Here is a 19,641-nt window from a genome sequence, read left to right as displayed (position 1 = left end):
CAAGTACCTCTGGGCCAAAAACCTTGACACCATTTACCAGCATATCTGAAAAGGGCATGTAGATCCTCCATAAAATTAAAGTTTTATGGCTGAAGGGACACACAATTAAAAAAAATATATTTTTACTATCCTCAGCTGTCTACTGTAAGACAGAACAAGTTATGGAATGTTGACAATGTAGTGATAAGAGTAGAAATGGCGGTAATTGTCCTGGGAAATATGGGATCACAGAGCAGTAGCTCAGGATGAACGTACAGTCTTGAACAGTAGGAGACAAAAGCGGGATCTGCAGAAATTCAGAGTTGGCAATTTATCTTTAAGCTATTTCCTGTATTGATTTATTTCTTCCTATTATAATTTATTTGGCAGACGATTCTCCGTCCTCTCCAAGCTCTATGCTCCTTCCAACTACAGCACGGTGCTCAGATTCATCACAGCAAGGAACATCTACTTAAAAGTGGCCAGTATAAGAAGCCAATACCAAAGAATAAGAGGAAACTAAAGAGGATGGAGCTTCTAGTTAACAACATTAAAATTTAGCTTTTCTTATAATATATACTGGTTCTGGTGAATCGTTAAGAAACCTCAATTTTTTTTAACATATGTCAATGGTCTCCAGAATATTATTTTGTTATAAAACTTCTTACCTCAAACTACAAATTCAGTTTTAGGTTAATAAGAGCGGTCTTAGTGTAAAGTTATTTTTTCCTATGCAATTAAACTTTATAGATGTTGAAAAAAAAAAAAACATTAAAATACCTGTTTTGCAGAAAAGGCTTCCCTGGGTTTCCATGGTTAGTGTCCACATGAAAAAACTGTCAAAGGGTCGTTCCCATAAAAAGGCACTAGTCTGTGTAGAAATAGGGGACCATAGTTACTGATTGGCTGTTTCTGAACATCTGGTCCCTTATCTCTTTATGGCATATTACTTGACCAATATTTGAGACTTGGCGCCTTTTCCTTAAGAGTAGGGATGAGCCAAACACCCCCCGTTCTGTTCGCACCAGAACCTGCAAACAGACCAAAAGTTTGTGTGAACTTTAGAACCCCGTTAAAGTCTATGAGACTAGAACGTTTGAAATCTAAAGTGCTAATTCTAAAGGCTAATATACAAGTTATAGTCCTAAAAAGTGTTTGGGGACTCGGGTCCTGCTCCAGGGAATATGTATTAATGAAAAAAAAAAACGTTTAAAAAACTGAAATTTTTTCGGGAGCAGTGATTTTAATAATGCTTAAAGTAAAACATTAAAAGTGAAATATTCCTTTAAATTTCGTACCTGGGGGGGGGGGGGTGTATTGTATGCCTGTGAAGTAGCGCTTGTTTCCCGTGCTTAGAACTGTCCCTGCACAAAATGTAATTTCTGAAGGAAAAAAAGTAATTTAAAACAGCAATACAGAGAAAAGTCCTTGATTAAAAAAAAAATGTGTAGGGGTCCACCCAAATTCAATTACCAGGCCCTTCAGGTCTGATATGGATATTAAGGGGAACCCTGCGTCAAATAAAAAAAAATTACATGGGGTTCCCCCCAAATATCCATACCAAACCCTTCAGGTCTGGTATGGATTTTAAAGGGAACTCCTCCTCAAATAAAAAAAATGGCGTGGAGTTCCCCCCAAAAATCCATACCAGACCCTTTATCTGAGCACGCAACCTGGCAGGCCACAGGAATAGAGAGGGGGACGAGAGAGTACCCCCCCTCCTGAACCGTACCAGGCCACATGCCCTTAACATGGGGAGGATGCTTTGGGGGTTTGTGACCCCTCAAAGCACCATGACCCCATGTTGATGGGGACAAGGGCCTCATCCCCACAACGCTTGCCCGGGGGTTGTGGGGGTCTGCGGGCGGGGAAGCTTATCGGAATCTGGAAGACCCCCTGGAGTGCCCCTTAATATCCATAACAGACCTGAAGGGCCTGGTAATTGAATTTGGGGGGGACCCCCACGCATTTTAATTATTTTTTATCAATGACTTTCAATGCCCTTTCTCTATATTGCCGGGAGCAGACAATTCATTATAGCCACAAGTGGTTTGAAATTACTTTTTTTCCTTCAGAAATTACGCTTTTCAAATTTGCCGCGAACACACCAAATTGTTCGATGTTCGGCGAACGGGCGAACAGGCAATGTTCGAGTCAAACATGAGTTCGACTCAAACTCAAGGCTCATACCTACTTAAGAGAGCTGAGAGATTCAGCCTCTTTTGACATACCTAAATTTAACAAAGTGGGAGAGGAATGAGGGGGGGAACAGGTTGTTGTGTTTTGCTGTAGGACTGCTTTAATATTTTATTCATGGTTACTTTATGCCATGTTTTTACATACGACGTATATAGTTTGTATTTTAACATATTTTTTTCCATTGATTGATATACATAATAAATGCATTTTTTGTTCCCTTCTTAACAGCGTGTTTCATATTCACATATTAGTTAAAATATGTTATTTTCAAAAATGTTTATTTTCTGAGAAGACCCCACTAAAGTGCATTTAATATCCAGGCCTAAGGGAACTGTACTGCAAAATTGCTCTTTAGGTTTTCATTGTCTCCTTTCAGTCAATAAACAATGCCTCTTATTGGTTGGCCAAGCCTTTTCCCTTATTTATTTTATTTCCTCTCATTTCTGTCTCATGTTTCATTGCTCTGTTTCAGTCAATGTCACATAAGAAACAAAAATGGGGCAGGTGTGCTTGTATGTTTAAGCCTGGCTGCCAGTGGGATGTGTGTAATCAACAAGGGGAAATATATTGCGCTAAGGAAATAAATTGAAAAAAATGAATGAAAACTGATAGATGAAATTAATGATAAATAAATTAAATCAATAAATCAAGCTGCAACACCTAAAAAAAACATGTCATATACATGTGACAAATAGAAAAAACAAGAGGGGATAGGTTGCGCTAAAAAAATCAAAACAACCTGACCGTTGTGTATAAAAGTAAGAAAATTGTGAAAAAAAATGAAAAAAATTGATTCAATATATATTCAATATATATGAAAATAAAAAATGATATTAAATATGTTAGTCCCTCTAAGTGATAGAGACAAATAACATAACCTCTTGAACAATTAGATTGAGTTCAAACATCAATAAGTGAATAAAATTGTCCAATTTCAAAAAATCCCAACAGTGAAAACGTGAATACAATCCACCGCTGATTCAAATGCAAGTTGATTGAAAAGAGAAATTCCTCAAGGTTAGACCAGGGAAAAAGGTAAGTAATTGCTCCTACCAAAAGAAAAAAGTGTAATTGAAGGCCTACAATACACCTCCCAGCGCCAACACTGAAAAAACTATTGCAAAATCCAATAACAGATCTCCGCAGATGACAGAACAATCTGTATATTACGGTAATGGGAGCAGCTGTTTAAAAAAATGAAGACATAATAAAAATGATCAAAATTAAGAGAGCATAAATGCACAGATATTAAAATCACAAACAGCGCTGATGGTGACAGTTCTAGTGTAGATGCACAAGGCACCACGTCTACACTCCAATGTTGCGTGAAGGAAATCAGTGAGGTATAGGCAAAAAGTTCCAAATAGAAGTGTGGTCCACTTTAAGAAAGGACAGATAGTAAGCACCTTCCACCCGAACTCCTCTAGAGACACCACGTGGGACACAATAAGCCCCCTCTGGGGTACACACTCACCAGAAAGTAAATAATACAGGGCGATGTATGTGTAACTCCAAACTGATAATCAGCCTTCAAGCAGGGTAATCAAACACATCTGTATAGGAGCTCCAAATTAAACCAGGAAAAAAGACAAAGAAAGTGCCATAGCATAATTCCGTTTTTAATGGATCAAAAATAGTAGCCCACAGATGCAAAAACCCCTTCAACCATTGAACGTACAATAAAAGTATTTTAAAGCCACGCCCTGATGCGTTTCGCCATAGGACTTCGACAGAGGGCGCCCTCTGTCGAAGTCCTATGACGAAACGCGTCAGGGCGTGGCTTCTCACGACGCTCAGGAAGTGACGTTTGCGCTCCACCAGTGCCTCGGCTGGAACCGGAAGTTGATAGTCTCTGTGAGACTGAACCAGGACCAGTGCGACGCTTTACCTACCATCCAGGATTTGGTGATTATGCGCTTTTAAAATACTTTTATTGTACGTTCAATGGTTGAAGGGGTTTTTGCATCTGTGGGCTACTATTTTTGATCCATTAAAAACGGAATTATGCTATGGCACTTTCTTTGTCTTTTTTCCTGGTTTAATTTGGAGCTCCTATACAGATGTGTTTGATTACCCTGCTTGAAGGCTGATTATCAGTTTGGAGTTACACATACATCGCCCTGTATTATTTACTTTCTGGTGAGTGTGTACCCCAGAGGGGGCTTATTGTGTCCCACGTGGTGTCTCTAGAGGAGTTCGGGTGGAAGGTGCTTACTATCTGTCCTTTCTTAAAGTGGACCACACTTCTATTTGGAACTTTTTGCCTATACCTCACTGATTTCCTTCACGCAACATTGGAGTGTAGACGTGGTGCCTTGTGCATCTACACTAGAACTGTCACCATCAGCGCTGTTTGTGATTTTAATATCTGTGCATTTATGCTCTCTTAATTTTGATCATTTTTATAATTGCTCCTACCAGATCAGTTGGACCCCCTGTTAGATGGGGTCAAGTAGGCATGAAATCCTCCCAATCCGATGATGGGAAATCACAGGGGCTGCAAGCTGCTCCACTTCCAGCCGATCCTCACCAAGTTCACACAGGTAGCTATCTCTTCGGAGCGATCCGCTCTTAGGACTCCGCATCCCAAAGGGAACCACAGAGGAAAAAGAAACCGGAGGATTGAGATAGTGAAGTATCGTAAAACTTGGATTTATTAAAAAAATGTGTAACACATACACAGAAAACAATTTAAAAATGCCGGCAAAAAATATTCTAAAACAAACGTACACCCGTGCTTTCGGGGGCATGTTAACGTGGTGACGTCAGTGCGTGGCTCCGCCCTGACATGTTTCATCATATATGATGTTATCAAAGGGCACGGGCGACGCACTGAATGTTCACCTCTCATATACACACGGAGGAGCAACCAAGCCTCACTCTCGTGTAGCGGCAACCAATGAGATTCAGCCGCATTTTCACTCTCCTCATAAACATAAGAAACGTTGAGAACATTTAAGAGCGGGGGACGGAGACACCAGAAGTATCATATTAAGGACTGGACACTGGGACACAGATAGACTTGGTCTGGTTAACACAGGATATTTCTAACTTCCTCAAAGGTCATCCTCCCCAATCTCCAATCTTCAAAACTTTATTTACAATATCCAACCACAATATAGCTGCCTATCACCATATATGTAAATAATTAGCACATTACATACAAGCAGATACCGCATTTAATGTATTCATAATATAAAGCGGTGGTGGAATTTAAAGGTGGGATGTGTGTTACTGAGTGTCGAACATATGATGCAAAGGTTTCTATTGTCAGGTTTTTTCAGGTGAGGGAGAAATTTGAGTGTTGGTCACCATTGCAATAATTTGAAATATCTCTTGCCAGTAAACAAGGAGGACTGGGCATTCCCATAGAATATGCATGATGCCACCTGCTTGACCGCAATTCCTCCTACATAGGTGGAATGTTTGCTTGGAAACTGACGCTAGCTTAGCGGGCATTAAATACTATCTTAGGGAGATTTTTTTAGTTTGTTCCCATAGTGCGGAGCAGCTTGTAGATTTGTAGATATGCTGATGGCCAATAAATGTGGCTTTCATGTCTGTCTTACATACTGTAGTAGAAAGGGTTTGGATTTTACAAAGGTCTTTTTTGAGTTGAAGGTAGAGTAAATAAGTGAAATACCTTTTTGGCTAGAGTTTGTGTTGGTGAGAAAATACCACACCGAGCTAGGTATTGCATATAAGGAGTTAGCTTGTTTGGAGATACAATGTTTCAACCGGAGATAGGTGAGCAGTGTGGTGGGCGTTAGTTGGAGGTTTGTTAAATTTAAAGGCATAGTCCACCTTTTGAAAAAAAAATTGTAACACATCAGCACTGATAAAATAAAATCTAAAATGTGCATTCATTAAATCATTGCACTCAGGCCTGCAGAGCATTGCATCCAAGATCAGTGCATTGCAAATGTAATGCACAGGCTCCTGCCCCTAGCTTTAAGTTCATATATGCCTTGATAGGTTTGCAGTTGTGCCATACTATTTCCATTTTTGGATGATGAATTAAATAGTGCTCCATAAGATGTTCAAAGCTTGGAATATTGTTTTATAACCTAACCCTGCTTTAAACTTCTCCACAACTTTATCACTGACCTGTCTGGTAATTTCATTGGCCTTCATGATGCTGTTTGTTCACTAAGGTTCTCTAAAAAAAACTTCAGAGGGTTTCACAGAACAGCTGTATTGATACTGAGATTAAATTACACACATGCTGACTATATTTACTAATTAGGTTACTTCTGAAGGCAATTGGTACCACTAGATTTTAGTTGGGGGTATCGGAGTAAAGGGGGCTGAATGCAAATGCACGCCACACTTTTCAGATATTTATTTGTAAAACATTTTGAAAACCATTTATCATTGTCCTTCCACTTCACAATTATGTGCCTCTTGTGTTGGTCTATCACAAAAAAACTCAATAAAATACATTTAAATTTTTGGTTGTAACATGACAAAATGTGGAATATTTCAAGGGGTATGAACACTTTAAATGATACTCACCTAACTGACAGTCCTTAGCGATCAACGGTCATGTAATTGCTCTGTTTTCGATCTAAGAGCTGGCAGGGGAATGGTGCAGTATCAGATTGGTGTTGCAGCCACATAGGTAAGAATGAAGGTGTTTGTTTGTTTGTTTGTTTTTAAATCCCACACTTCTCTTTTTTGCACTCCTACTGCTCTCCACAATAAAAAAAAATGGCAATTCACGACCCCACCCTTTACCACTATTCTAGCCTAGGCAAAAACGACATGTGCCTTCTCCCACAGGCTCCTGGCGTAGGGATGAGCTCCCAGCAATCCTCAGTTTTGCTAGTGTGCTTAGGTGTACAGATGCAGCACTCCTTTTTTTTTCTCTATGAGGAGCAAAACCTTTTCTCTTTTTTTATTGTTTCCATACTTACCTGTTACATGATGATTTTTCTTTCAAGTCTGTAGCTGTTCATAGCTACTGTGGCTATAGGGTTCATTTGGAATGTTGAGTCTGTGCCTTTTTGGCTTGCAGCACTGGGAGTCTCTGCCTTTTCCAGGAGGGTTGCCCCAGACTTAATCGGTATTGTTTAAGTTCTGCCTCCCAAGGTGTGCAGTTCTGGGCTGCACTGCTTTCATTCACAGGCCATGTTGGGTTTTCATACTTTAAAATTAGTGTTGCTCACGAATATTCGCATTGCGAATATTCGTTACGAATATGGCATATTCGAATATTCGCGAATAACTCGAATTTCGCGGCCAAAATTCGCTATTCCGAATATTCATATTTTTTCAAATTTATTTTTAAAACAGATCACATCCTATCGACGTCTAAAAGCATTGCTGGTATGATTAGAGACCCTGGGCCGAGTAGCTAAGCTGAGGCGATCCTTTTATGTTGCCGAATATTCGCAATCGCGAATATTCGATTTGCGAATATTCGCGAATACTTTCTCCGCCCTTCTTTTGCATCAGAGCCAATCAGAGTTCTCCTACCACAGTTGTCAAAATTTCGCAATCAATTTCGCATTCGCATTAGCGAAATTTCGATAAAATATCACGAATATTCGCGAATACTTTCTCCGCCCTTCTTTTGCATCAGAGCCAATCAGAGTTCTCCTACCACAGTTGTCAAAATTTCGCAATCAATTTCGCATTCGCATTAGCGAAATTTCGCAAAAAAATGTTTTTGATAAAATATCACGAATATTCGATTTTAGCGAATATTTCACGAATATTCGTCTATATATTCGTGATATATCGCGAAATCGAATATGGCGTATTCCGCTCAACACTATTTAAAATTTACGCCAATTTTTTTCTGCATTGTTGCTTCTACGTGGGTCTGGGGGGTCTTTTGTAAGTGAACCCCCTCAATACCATCTGGACCTACTATGCAGGTATGCACCATTTAAGTCTCTTGGCATGCAGCCACTGACACAGGAAGGTTCTCCTGTGCTCCTTGCCCCCTCCAGGCATACAGGCACAATGATCCTTGGATGTTTTGATTATTGTTGGAGGAGATCACTTGAAGTTCATATGAAGACTGGGAAATGGCAATGTGGCATGGCCAAGACATCCGCCCATAACCCTTATAGGGTCCCAATGCTACTTTGATGTATATGAGAGTGCACCCACAGAGACCCCAGTGGACAGTAGGCCCAGACACCTTACACATGGAGATGCAGGAGATCTGGTTGACCTATGTACAAAATCACTCTAGACTTTTCAACACACGCAGGTCACTATGCTAAGGTAAGCTTTCTGGACACAGGGAATGCACTTATATTTTATATTGGATTGGTATACACTGATTTTAACTCTATATTTGGTATAATATTCAACACAAATCCTTTTTGCTGGCTTTTTAGTAATGAATGAGAACATATGTAAGGTAGAAGAATCTTTTTTCACTTCATGCCAGCTAAAGCATTTCTTCTAGTATTACTGCCTATCCCTGCCTCACCTACAAAATCTTTCGAAACAAGAGGCAGACAGTCAAGGTATAAAGACAAACTAAACCGATTTCAAATAAGAAACACCAAGATAGACATGTGCGCTTACACTGCTGCTCCTTGTGCCCCTGTATGCAGGTGTTTGGCACTCAGTGTGCCCTCTTACATTGATGGTCAGTGTGCCTACTTACAGTGGGGATCGAAAGTTTGGGCACCCCAGGTAAAAATTTGTATTAATGTGCATAACGAAGCCAAGGAAAGATGGAAAAATCTCCAAAAGGCATCAAATTACAGATTAGACATTCTTATAATATGTCAAAAAAAGATAGATTTTATTTGCATCATTTACACTTTCAAAATGACAGAAAACAAAAAATGGCGTCTGCAAAAGTTTGGGCACCCTGCAGAGTTAATATCTTGCACTGCCCCCATTGGCAAATATCACAGCTTGTAAATGCTTTTTGTAGCCAGCCAAGAGTCTTTCAATTCTTGTTTGAGGTATCTTTGCCCATTCTTCCTTACAAAAGTCTTCCAGTTCTTTGAGATTTCTGGGCTGTCTGTCACACACTGCTCTTTTAAGGTCTATCTGTGCTGCCCCAATAGGGGCATAGAATATGAGATGCATAGCCTCAGTTAATATTAGCATTGTTATATAGATTAGAGTTTATATAGTGTGGTTTGCCTACTATTTTCTCATAGCTAAATCTATGTGTTATCCTATGCTGCCATCTAGTGGCCTTTGTTGCAATGCACATGTTTTATGTGATTCTTTGAGTTACCACATATTTTCACTGTATGTATGCCCCTCCCTGCTTCCTGTGTGGCGTACTTCCTGTGTCATCTCTTCAGCCAGCAAGCCACATGTAGAAGGACACTTATGTACTCTGCTCAGTAGGTAGGAAAGGCATCATCTTTTGACCGCACAATACTATCACCATTCATCTGCTGTTCCTGTTATCTGCTGTAACCCCTAAAGTTTAAAGAATAAACACCTCTTTTGAATGAAACGGTATTGACGAGTTCAGCTGTCTGACAAGGATTGTCCGCAGTGAGTATATCTGCTTATACAGGCCAGGCATAGAGGTCTCAGCAAGGGATATATCGCTATCACAACAATCGGAGTCAGAATAGTCAAAAGATGCATAGAATTCTTACAGCCTGCTGGGTATATGTGTGTGCCTAATCTGCAATCAAGCTCAGTGCCAGCCGCCATCTTGTGTAAGCACATGGTCGCACAAGCTTACTGCGCTTCATGTGAATGTTGAAAGCGGTTTCTCTAATTGAACTGTGTTACCCCACCTGTCTAAGCTGCTGTTCGTCTTCTTAAAGAGACAGTACCATTTTTTACAAAACCGTGAGAAATGTCTAGACAAGGCTCTGAACACTCTTTTACGGCTGAACCAACGCAGATTCATCATGCCTCTGAACCCGCAGACGTACAGGGAGCAGACTCTGCAGATATTGCTGAACAGAGTGTAAGACCCAAGCGTACAATAAAACCAATACAGAAACTCAGAGAAAACTATGAATACACTAGAGATAAGTTCTCCAGCAAGCTATCAGACTTCTGGGACAGAACTTCACACTGCATGTCAGTTTTGCCACACTTTAATGATCAACCGGCTGAACTAGGAGATTCTATAGTTCGCCTATCTGCTGCGTATGAACTCTACCAACGGCTGTCTGCAAAATACACTGCTTTCTTGCAAGACTGTTATATAGAGGACTCTTCAGCAGAACTGACCAAGACTGATGCACTGAACCAACAAAGGGATCTCTTAGTGCAAAATGCTCAGTGTAAGGCAGAACTCCGCATTGCTCAACTGCAAGAGACCAGATCTCACAGATCAACATCAACCAAGCACACTGCACGTTCTTCTAGATCCTCTCGCTCCAGAAGTTCAACATTAAGCGACAAGCTAATAGAGGCCCGCGCTGAGGCTGAATCCAAAAAAGCGCAAAGCTCCCTTGCTAAGAAAGAAGCAGAGATGAAGGCCCAAAGCAAAGCTCTTGAAGCCCAGAGCAAAACTCGCCAAGCAGAGATGGAAGCCCAAAGCAAAGCTCTTGAAGCCCAGAGCAAAACTCGCCAAGCAGAGATGGAAGCCCAGAGCAAAACTCGCCAAGCAGAGATGGAAGCCCAAATAAAGATTCTGCAAATAGAGAAAGAGGAAGCAGGTGCGCTAGCAAGGCTGAAAGTCCTTGAACAAGCAATGGGTCAAAGTACTAATTCAGACTGTCTTATCCCAGCAGAACTGGAAGACCCAATTGATCGCACCAGTGATTATGTGCTAAAGCATAATGTTTACAAAGATACAGAGTCATCTCCTGTACCTCCTACTAACAACACTGTTCTGACTCTCAACTCAGGGACCTCCCAGCTCCAAATGCCTGAGTCTCCTCAAGTCCACAACGCAAGAGCATCTACGCAGCAAACCACATCAACTCCTGCCATCAACAAGGTGACTTCCAGCGACAAGCCGCAGCTCCAGCCACAGCCAGCAGAAGCCTTAAAGACTACACCAAAGTTAAGCGCTCATGCAACATCATTTCATCCTGGTAAACCTCACCCTTCTTCACCAGAGAACTTTCACACCCAAGGGGTTCCACAGATTACTTTGGAACCAAAGAGTGAGAGATCAGACTTGAATGACTTAGCCAGCTATATGGCGCGCCGTGAGCTCATTATCACCAGCCTCTCAAGGTTTGATGACTGTCCAGAGAGCTACAGGGCCTGGAGATCAACCTTCAAGGCTGCTATTGCTAATTTCAACCTTACTAGCAAGGACGAACTTGATTTGCTCATAAGGTGGCTGGGGCCAGAATCTGCAAATCGTGTTAAAAGACTGAGGACAGTACATGTTGACCACCCAGATGCAGGTCTTGTTGCCACATGGGCAAGACTTGAGCAAGCCTATGGTAGCTCAGAAGCCATAGAAAGCGCTCTATTCAAGAGACTGCAAAACTTCCCAAAAATAGGGAACAAAGACTATCGCAAGCTCCAAGATCTAAGTGACCTCCTCATGGAGTTAGAGTTGGCAAAGACAGACCCACGTCTACCTGGTCTAAGCTTCCTGGACACTGCTCATGGTGTCAATCCAGTGGTGTCTAAACTGCCATACGGCCTGCAGGAGAGATGGGCGCAGCAGGGCTCAAGGTACAAAAGAGACTATAACGTATCCTTTCCTCCATTCTCATATTTTTGCAGGTTCATCAGTGAACAAGCCTGGATGAGAAATGATCCCAGCTTCAGTGAACCCAACTTGCCTGCTTCATCACCATCTCCAAGGTATGACAACACAGCAGCTAAACACAGAGACTTTCATAGAGCAATATCTGTTAAAAGGACAGACATCTCACCACCCGTATCCTCTCATGCATACCAGAGTGATTCGGGTGATAAAGATCCTAATCTTCAGTGCCCTATTCACAAGAAGCCTCACCCTCTTAAGAAATGCCGAGAGCTGAGAGCAAAGACTTTACAAGAGCGCAGGGAGATTCTCCAGAAACTTGGAGTATGCTACAGGTGCTGTGCTTCTTATAGTCATTTTGCCAAGGACTGTAAAGTTGTCATCAAGTGCACAGAATGCAGCAGCGAAAGACATGTGACAGCTATGCATCCTACCCCACTTACAGACAGCCCACAGCAGCTACCTACCTCCACCCCTCTCTCAAATCATGGCGGGGAGCAACGAAGCCACGCTCTAGCCCAGGAGAATGTTTCTTCTTCATGCACAGAAGTCTGTGGAGAAGGTTTAGATCACAAGTGCTGTGCCAAGATATGCCTTGTTAAGGTATACCCAGAGGGTCAACCTGAAAAAGCTGCCAGGATGTATGCCATAATAGATGAACAGAGCAACAGATCCCTGGTCAAGCCTAAATTCTTTGAGATCTTTGGCATTGAGGGTCATGCCACACCGTATACTCTCAGAACCTGTTCTGGTCGCGTAGAGACTTTCGGCAGAAGGGTCGATGGGTTCATGGTGTCTCATATCGAAGGGAAAGAGGGCATACTCCTACCAACATTAGTCGAGTGTGACCAGATACCAGACGAAAGAGAAGAGATTCCTACTCCAGAGGCTGCATATCACCATCCTCACTTAAGGCACCTTGCTAATGAGATTCCCGCAATGGACATGAATGCTGAAATCTTAGTCTTGCTAGGAAGAGACATTCTTAGAGTACATAAGGTACGTGAGCAGTGTGATGGACCTGAGGATGCCCCTTATGCACAAAGACTTGATCTAGGCTGGGTAATAGTGGGCGATGTATGCTTGGATAGAATATGTACATCATCTGAGATCCACTCCTTCAAAACTTACATGTTAGGAAATGGACGTGCATCCCACTTCAAAGAGTGCCCCCACCATTATGAAATAAAGGAGAAGCCTCTTGACATCATCCAAGTACCTGATGTCACTCCTATCCTTTGTGATGACAACCTAGGTACCACAGTGTTTTGTACCACAAGTGACGACAACAAAATAGCCTTGTCAGTTGAAGACAGAGAGTTCATCAAAATAATGGACAAAGAATTCTTCAAGGATGAGTCTAACAGCTGGGTTGCACCATTGCCTCTTCGTGCTGCAAAGGTCAAACTGCCAAACAATCGGGAACAGGCTTTATCCAGATTCAACTCACTTCAACGAACACTAAAGAACAGGCCTGAAATGAAGGACCATTTCATTACCTTTATGAAGAGGATCTTTGACAATGAGCATGCTGAGCCAGCTCCACCTCTTCAAATACACGATGAGTGCTGGTACCTACCCTTCTTCGGAGTGTACCATCTACGTAAGCCAAAACAAATTAGGGTAGTGTTCGACTCCAGTGCCAAACATCAGGGCGTATCCCTGAATGATCTTCTCACTGGTCCTAACCTTACCAACAACCTTGTAGGTGTACTCATGAGGTTCAGAAGAGAGCCAGTTGCCATAACTGCGGACATTGAACAAATGTTTCATTGCTTTATTGTACGAGAAGACCATAGGAACTTCCTAAGGTTTCTGTGGCACCGTGACAACAACATGAACAATGAGATGATTGAATACCGCATGAAGGTTCATGTTTTCGGAAATAGCCCCTCACCTGCCGTCGCAACATACGGTTTACGAAGGACTGCTCTTGACGGAGAACAGGAGTATGGTGCAGATGCTCGACATTTCGTCAAGAGAGATTTCTATGTGGGCGATGGACTTAAATCTTTACCTACAGCGGAAGAAGCCATAGACCTGCTCCAAAGGACACAAGTTATGCTTTCTGAGGCTAACCTCAGACTACACAAGATTGCCTCAAACAGTGTTGCTGTTATGAAAGCCTTTCAACCTGGCGATCATGCCACAGGGTTTAAAGACTTAAATCTGGGGATGGACATGCCACCTGTGCAGAGAAGTCTGGGCCTACGGTGGGACTTATTAAAGGACAGCTTCGGCTTTCAAGTCAGCTCTGCAGACAAACCATTTACCAGGCGTGGAGTTCTGTCAGTGGTGAACAGCCTATACGATCCAGTGGGATTTGTGGCTCCCATCACCATACAAGGTAAATCCATACTTAGACAGCTCTCAGAGACTATCAAAGATTGGGATGCCCCACTACCAATAGACAAACTTTCAAGGTGGGAGTCCTGGAAACAGTCGTTACATGCCTTAGATGGAATCCGTATACCACGCTGCTACACTCCGACTTCCCTTGCTACCAGTCGGAGGAAAGAGCTGCACATCTTCTCAGATGCATCTACTGAGGCCATAGCGGCTGTTGCCTACCTCAAGGTAAGGGATTCAGCTAATCTGACCCATGTAGGGTTTCTGTTTGGGAAAGCTAAGTTAGCGCCCAAGCCTGAACACACAATTCCTAGGCTTGAACTTTGTGGGACTGTGCTAGCTGTAGAGATTGCAGATTTCATACTGCGTGAGCTAGACATTCAGATAGATGACATCAAATTCTACACAGACAGCAAGGTTGTTCTGGGCTACATATACAACCAGACTAAACGTTTCTATGTCTATGTCAGCAACCGTGTAGAAAGAATAAGAAAATCATCTAAACCTGAACAATGGCATTATGTTCCATCTGAAATTAATCCTGCAGATCATGGCACCAGGCCAGTGTCTGCGAGTGCCTTCGTAAATTCTTCTTGGTTAACAGGTCCTGAATTCTTGTTGGCTGATCCAGAAGAAACCACGGCTGACGTCTTCAGTCTTCTAGAACCCGACAAAGATCCAGAGGTTCGTCCTGAAGTTAAAACCCTTGTCACCAGAACTGAACAAAGACGTGCCTTGGGCTGTCAACGCTTTGAACGTTTCTCCAAGTGGACAAGGCTGGTACGCACCACCGCAAGGTTAGTTCATATTGCACACTGCTTTCACACGAAGCTCACAGATGCTCACTGTCAAGGTTGGCACATGTGCCAAAAGCTTCTTTCTGCAAAAGACATTGCTGAAGCTGAACTGATCATAATACGCAGTGTACAACAGGATGTCTTTGGCTCAGAAATCAGACGTATCCGTGACAAGGGGGACATTCCAAAAAACAGTCCAATTGCTAACCTGAACCCATTCATTGACAATGATGGCACGTTAAGGGTTGGTGGACGCCTAAACAAGGCTAATTTCAGTGAGCAAGAACAGAATCCTCTCATTATACCTGCTCGCCATCACATCACCACTTTGCTCATACGGCACTACCATGAAAGGGTGAAACACCAAGGTAGACACTTCACAGAGGGAGCCATAAGAGTTGCAGGCCTCTGGATTATAGGGACTGTAAAGACTTTCATCAGACCTATCATGGAACTCATTTTGCTCTTGCCGTTTGGAGACTGAACTTACTTGGGTATGCTGTTGGATCCTACCTGCGACTTCGAGAAGGAAGTATCTGGAACTTTAGTTGTCACAACTTGAAGCCTTATATTATAGATGTTGTTGCATTATATGCATGTTGTCCATTATGTCTTTCAGGTTTTCAAGACATCAAGCAAATTGCGCTGTTGTTTATTTGCATAACTACCGTTGTATTATGTAAATAGTGGCATTATCATGCCAGACGGGGAGTGTGCTGCCCTATTAGGGGCATAGAATATGAGATGCATAGCCTCAGTTAATATTAGCATTGTTATATAGATTAGAGTTTATATAGTGTGGTTTGCCTACTATTTTCTCATAGCTAAATCTATGTGTTATCCTATGCTGCCATCTAGTGGCCTTTGTTGCAATGCACATGTTTTATGTGATTCTTTGAGTTACCACATATTTTCACTGTATGTATGCCCCTCCCTGCTTCCTGTGTGGAGTACTTCCTGTGTCATCTCTTCAGCCAGCAAGCCACATGTAGAAGGACACTTATGTACTCTGCTCAGTAGGTAGGAAAGGCATCATCTTTTGACCGCACAATACTATCACCATTCATCTGCTGTTCCTGTTATCTGCTGTAACCCCTGAAGTTTAAAGAATAAACACCTCTTTTGAATGAAACGGTATTGACGAGTTCAGCTGTCTGACAAGGATTGTCCGCAGTGAGTATATCTGCTTATACAGGCCAGGCATAGAGGTCTCAGCAAGGGATATATCGCTATCACAACAATCGGAGTCAGAATACTATCCATAGATTTTCAATTATGTTGAGGTCAGGAGATTGTGAAGGCCATGGCAAAACCTTCAGTTTACGCCTCTTGATGTAATCCCTTGTGGATTTTGAGGTGTGCTTAGGATCATTATCCATTTGTAGAAGCCATCATCTCTTTAAATTCAGCTTTTCCACAGATGGCATCAAGTTACCATCCAAAATTTGCTGAAATTTTATTAAATCCATTTTTCCTTCTACTCGTGAAATGTTCCCTGTGCCACTGGCTGCAATACAACCCCAAAGCATGATTGATCCACCCCCATGCTTAACAGTTGGACAGAGGTTCTTTTCATTAAATTCTGTGCCCTTTCTTCTCCAAACGTACCTTTGCTCATTCCGGCCAAAATGCATCAAGCTTGTCTATATGTTCATTTGCAAAGTTCAAACACTTTTTGGTGAGGACGTAGAAGAAGTTTTCTTCTGATGACTCTTCCATGAAGACCATATTTGTACAAGTATCTCTTTATAGTGGAATAGTGTACCACAACTCCAGTGTCTGCCAGATCTTCCTGGAGGGATCGTGCAGTCAAACGTGGGTTTTGAATTGCTTTTCTCACAATCCTGCAAGCTGTTCTGTCTGATATTTTTCATGGTCTTCCAGATCTTGCTTTAACTTCCACTGTTCCTGATGACTGCCATTTCTTAATTACATTCCGAACACAGGATATTGACATCTGAAAACGCTTTGCTATCTTCTTATAGCCTTCTCCAGCTTTGTGAGCGTCAACTATTTTCAGTTTCAGTTTTCTAGACAACTGCTTGGAAGAACCCATGGTGCTGATTGTTGGGGCAAGGTCAGATGAGTCTGGGCATTTAAAACCTTTGAGATTGACATCACCTGGTCTTCCCAGACGATGATTGAGAACAATCCATGACACTGGCAGGTCTCGGCTTTGCAAAGGGGGCAGTGCACGCTATAAATTCTGTAGGGTGCCCAAACGTTTGCAGACGCCATTTTTTTGTTTTCTGTAATTTTGAAAGTGTAAATGATGGAAATAAAATCTAACTTTTTTTGACATATTATAAGAATGTCTAATCTATAATTTGATGCCTTTTGGAGATTTTTCCATCTTTCCTTGGCTTCGTTATGCACATTAATACAAATTTTTACCTGGGGTGCCCAAACTTTCGATCACCACTGTACACTGGTTGTCAGAGCTCAGTGTGTCCCCTTACATTGGTGGTTCATGCACCTGCTTACATTGGTGTTCAGTGTGTTTACCTAAATTGGTAAATTGGTAATCAATGCTCACGCTCACTGTGTTCTCTTACATTTGGGGTCATGGCTCAGTGTGCACATTACATTAGTGGTCCATGTTTCCCCTACATGAGTGGTGAGTTCTTAGGGTGTTCTACATTGGCGGTCAGTGATTAGTGTATCTCTTTACATTGGTGGTCAGTGTGTCCTTTTACATTGGCAGTCAGTGTGTTCCCCAAAATGGATAATCATTGCTCACTCTGCACCCATATATATAGTTTAACCGTCAGGGCCGATCCTAGGGTCACAGGCGCCTGGGTGCAGAAATATTTCTGGCACCCCCACATGGGTGTTGTCATTTTACTAACTCCTCCCCTTTACACATGTTTCTATGGCAAAGACTCAACCACAGAAATGCTCCCCCACAAAGTCTTCATTACCCTGGGATCCTTACATGATCTCTTAGCAATAAACAAAATACAGGAAGAGAAGCAGAGTACTTTATTGGGACCTGGAGGGGGGCCTCTCTGATGAACACAGAAAGGGCTTCTGTTAGGTCTTAGAAAGACCCCCAGACATACTACAGACATGATACAGGAGATGGTCAGAGACTGCAGACATAATACAGGAAATGGTCAGAGACTGCAGACATGTTACAGGAGACAGTCAGAGACTGCAGACATGGTACAAAAGATGATCAGAGACTGCAGACATAGTACAGGAGACAGTCAGAGACTACAGGAGATGATCAGAGACTGCAGACATGATATAGGAGATGGTCAGAGACTGCAGACATACTGTAGTACAGGAGATGGTCAGAGACTGCAGACATAGTACAGGAGATGGTCAGAGACTGCAGACATGATATAGGAGATGGTCAGAGACTGCAGACAATAGTACTGAAGATGGTCCATTAGACCCCTTTCACACTGGAGGGTTTTTTCAGGTACTTTAACGTTTAAAAATAGCGCCTGAAAAAAAGCCTCATCTGCAATCCCAGTGTGAGAGCCCGGGTGCTTTCACACTGGAGTGGTGCGCTTGTGGGAAGTCCAAAAATTTCCTGCAAGTACCTTCTTTGAGGCACTTTCATTTGTGTACACACATCGGCACCCCCACCTCCCCCATGGCAAAGCACCCTGCCTAGGATCGGCCCTGTCAACAGTATATTTAGCTGTTTGCCTGGAGTCCAGCTTTAAGGCAGCACATTGCTCATAGCAGCTGTTTGTATCTAAATGTTCAGTATTAAAAAGTGTTGGAGACCAATGTTTACCCCTGCCAAAAAAAGTGATAAACAAATCCTGGGTAATGGGATAACCACGCACAATTGATATGAATTTATGTTTCCATTGCGCTCTGTCCCTACAGTTTAATTGTCCTTTGTCACGGCAGGTGCTCACACTGAGATATTTAGCAGTTTTGCTTGAGCAATTCTGTTTATGTATTGTTATTTGTTGACTATTTGCTCCCTTGCATTATGTTTTAGTATATGCTTTTTATTTCAAGTTATGTTGCTGACTAAGACTTTGATGTTGGTTTAATTAGCTTCATCTCAGAGAAGTGCCATTAGTGATTGTAAAATACCCAATCTGTGTCATTATCTGTTGCACTTATCATCTCTGTGCAGATGGTGCCGAGTTATATATATTTTTAAATGATACTCACAGTTTATAACTTTTTTTCTAGCACATTTTTGTTTTATTCCAGACATATATTTTTTTTTTCAAATTTCCTTGTTTAGCTTCCAGGTCATTTAACATTAAACCTATATAGATCAAATCTCAACATGCCTGTGTGATGTATGGGTTCTTTAGACCTTTATACAATCTATTTAATAAAAATAAAGAATAACTAAGTTAATCTAGCAAAAATCTTAAAGATAGAGTACTGTCAATGGAAATCATCATCTGATATTACCAGGATGCTTTGTTATCTGGACATTTGGATGCATGTCTTTCAATACGCATATTTTTCTAAGTATATCCAAGCCCCAAAAATATTGCTTATTTCCTAACACCAAACCCAATCTTAACACTGAACCATATCTTTCCCAAAACTAAAGGTTACATTTGTTTTCCCCTAAAATAAAAAAAGAGGCTATACTTGGGCAAGGATTTTGCACAGAGCTGCCCCTTACTTCTCTACGATATTCAATCAGCACTTTTCACTGTAGATGGACTTTTTTCTAATTTGTGGAGCTATTCACTTACTGTA

General features: G+C 41.8%; 1 protein-coding gene across 1 annotated transcript in view; it reads left to right on the top strand.

Moving 5' to 3' along the window:
• Positions 1 to 774, top strand: part of DTWD2 (DTW domain containing 2) — a 330,650-nt gene extending 329,876 nt beyond the window's left edge. Inside the window, exon 7 of the mRNA XM_040343967.1 lies at positions 370 to 774. Coding sequence (XP_040199901.1) covers positions 370 to 540 — 171 coding nt within the window. The 3' untranslated portion in view covers positions 541 to 774. The remainder of the gene's footprint in view (positions 1 to 369) is intronic.
• The last annotated feature ends 18,867 nt before the right edge of the window (positions 775 to 19,641 follow it).

Source organism: Rana temporaria, chromosome 1 (genome assembly GCF_905171775.1).
Source record: "Rana temporaria chromosome 1, aRanTem1.1, whole genome shotgun sequence".
Classification (NCBI taxonomy): domain Eukaryota; kingdom Metazoa; phylum Chordata; class Amphibia; order Anura; family Ranidae; genus Rana; species Rana temporaria.
Note: the sequence above shows the minus strand (reverse complement) of the source record. Positions and strands in the feature narration are given on the sequence as shown.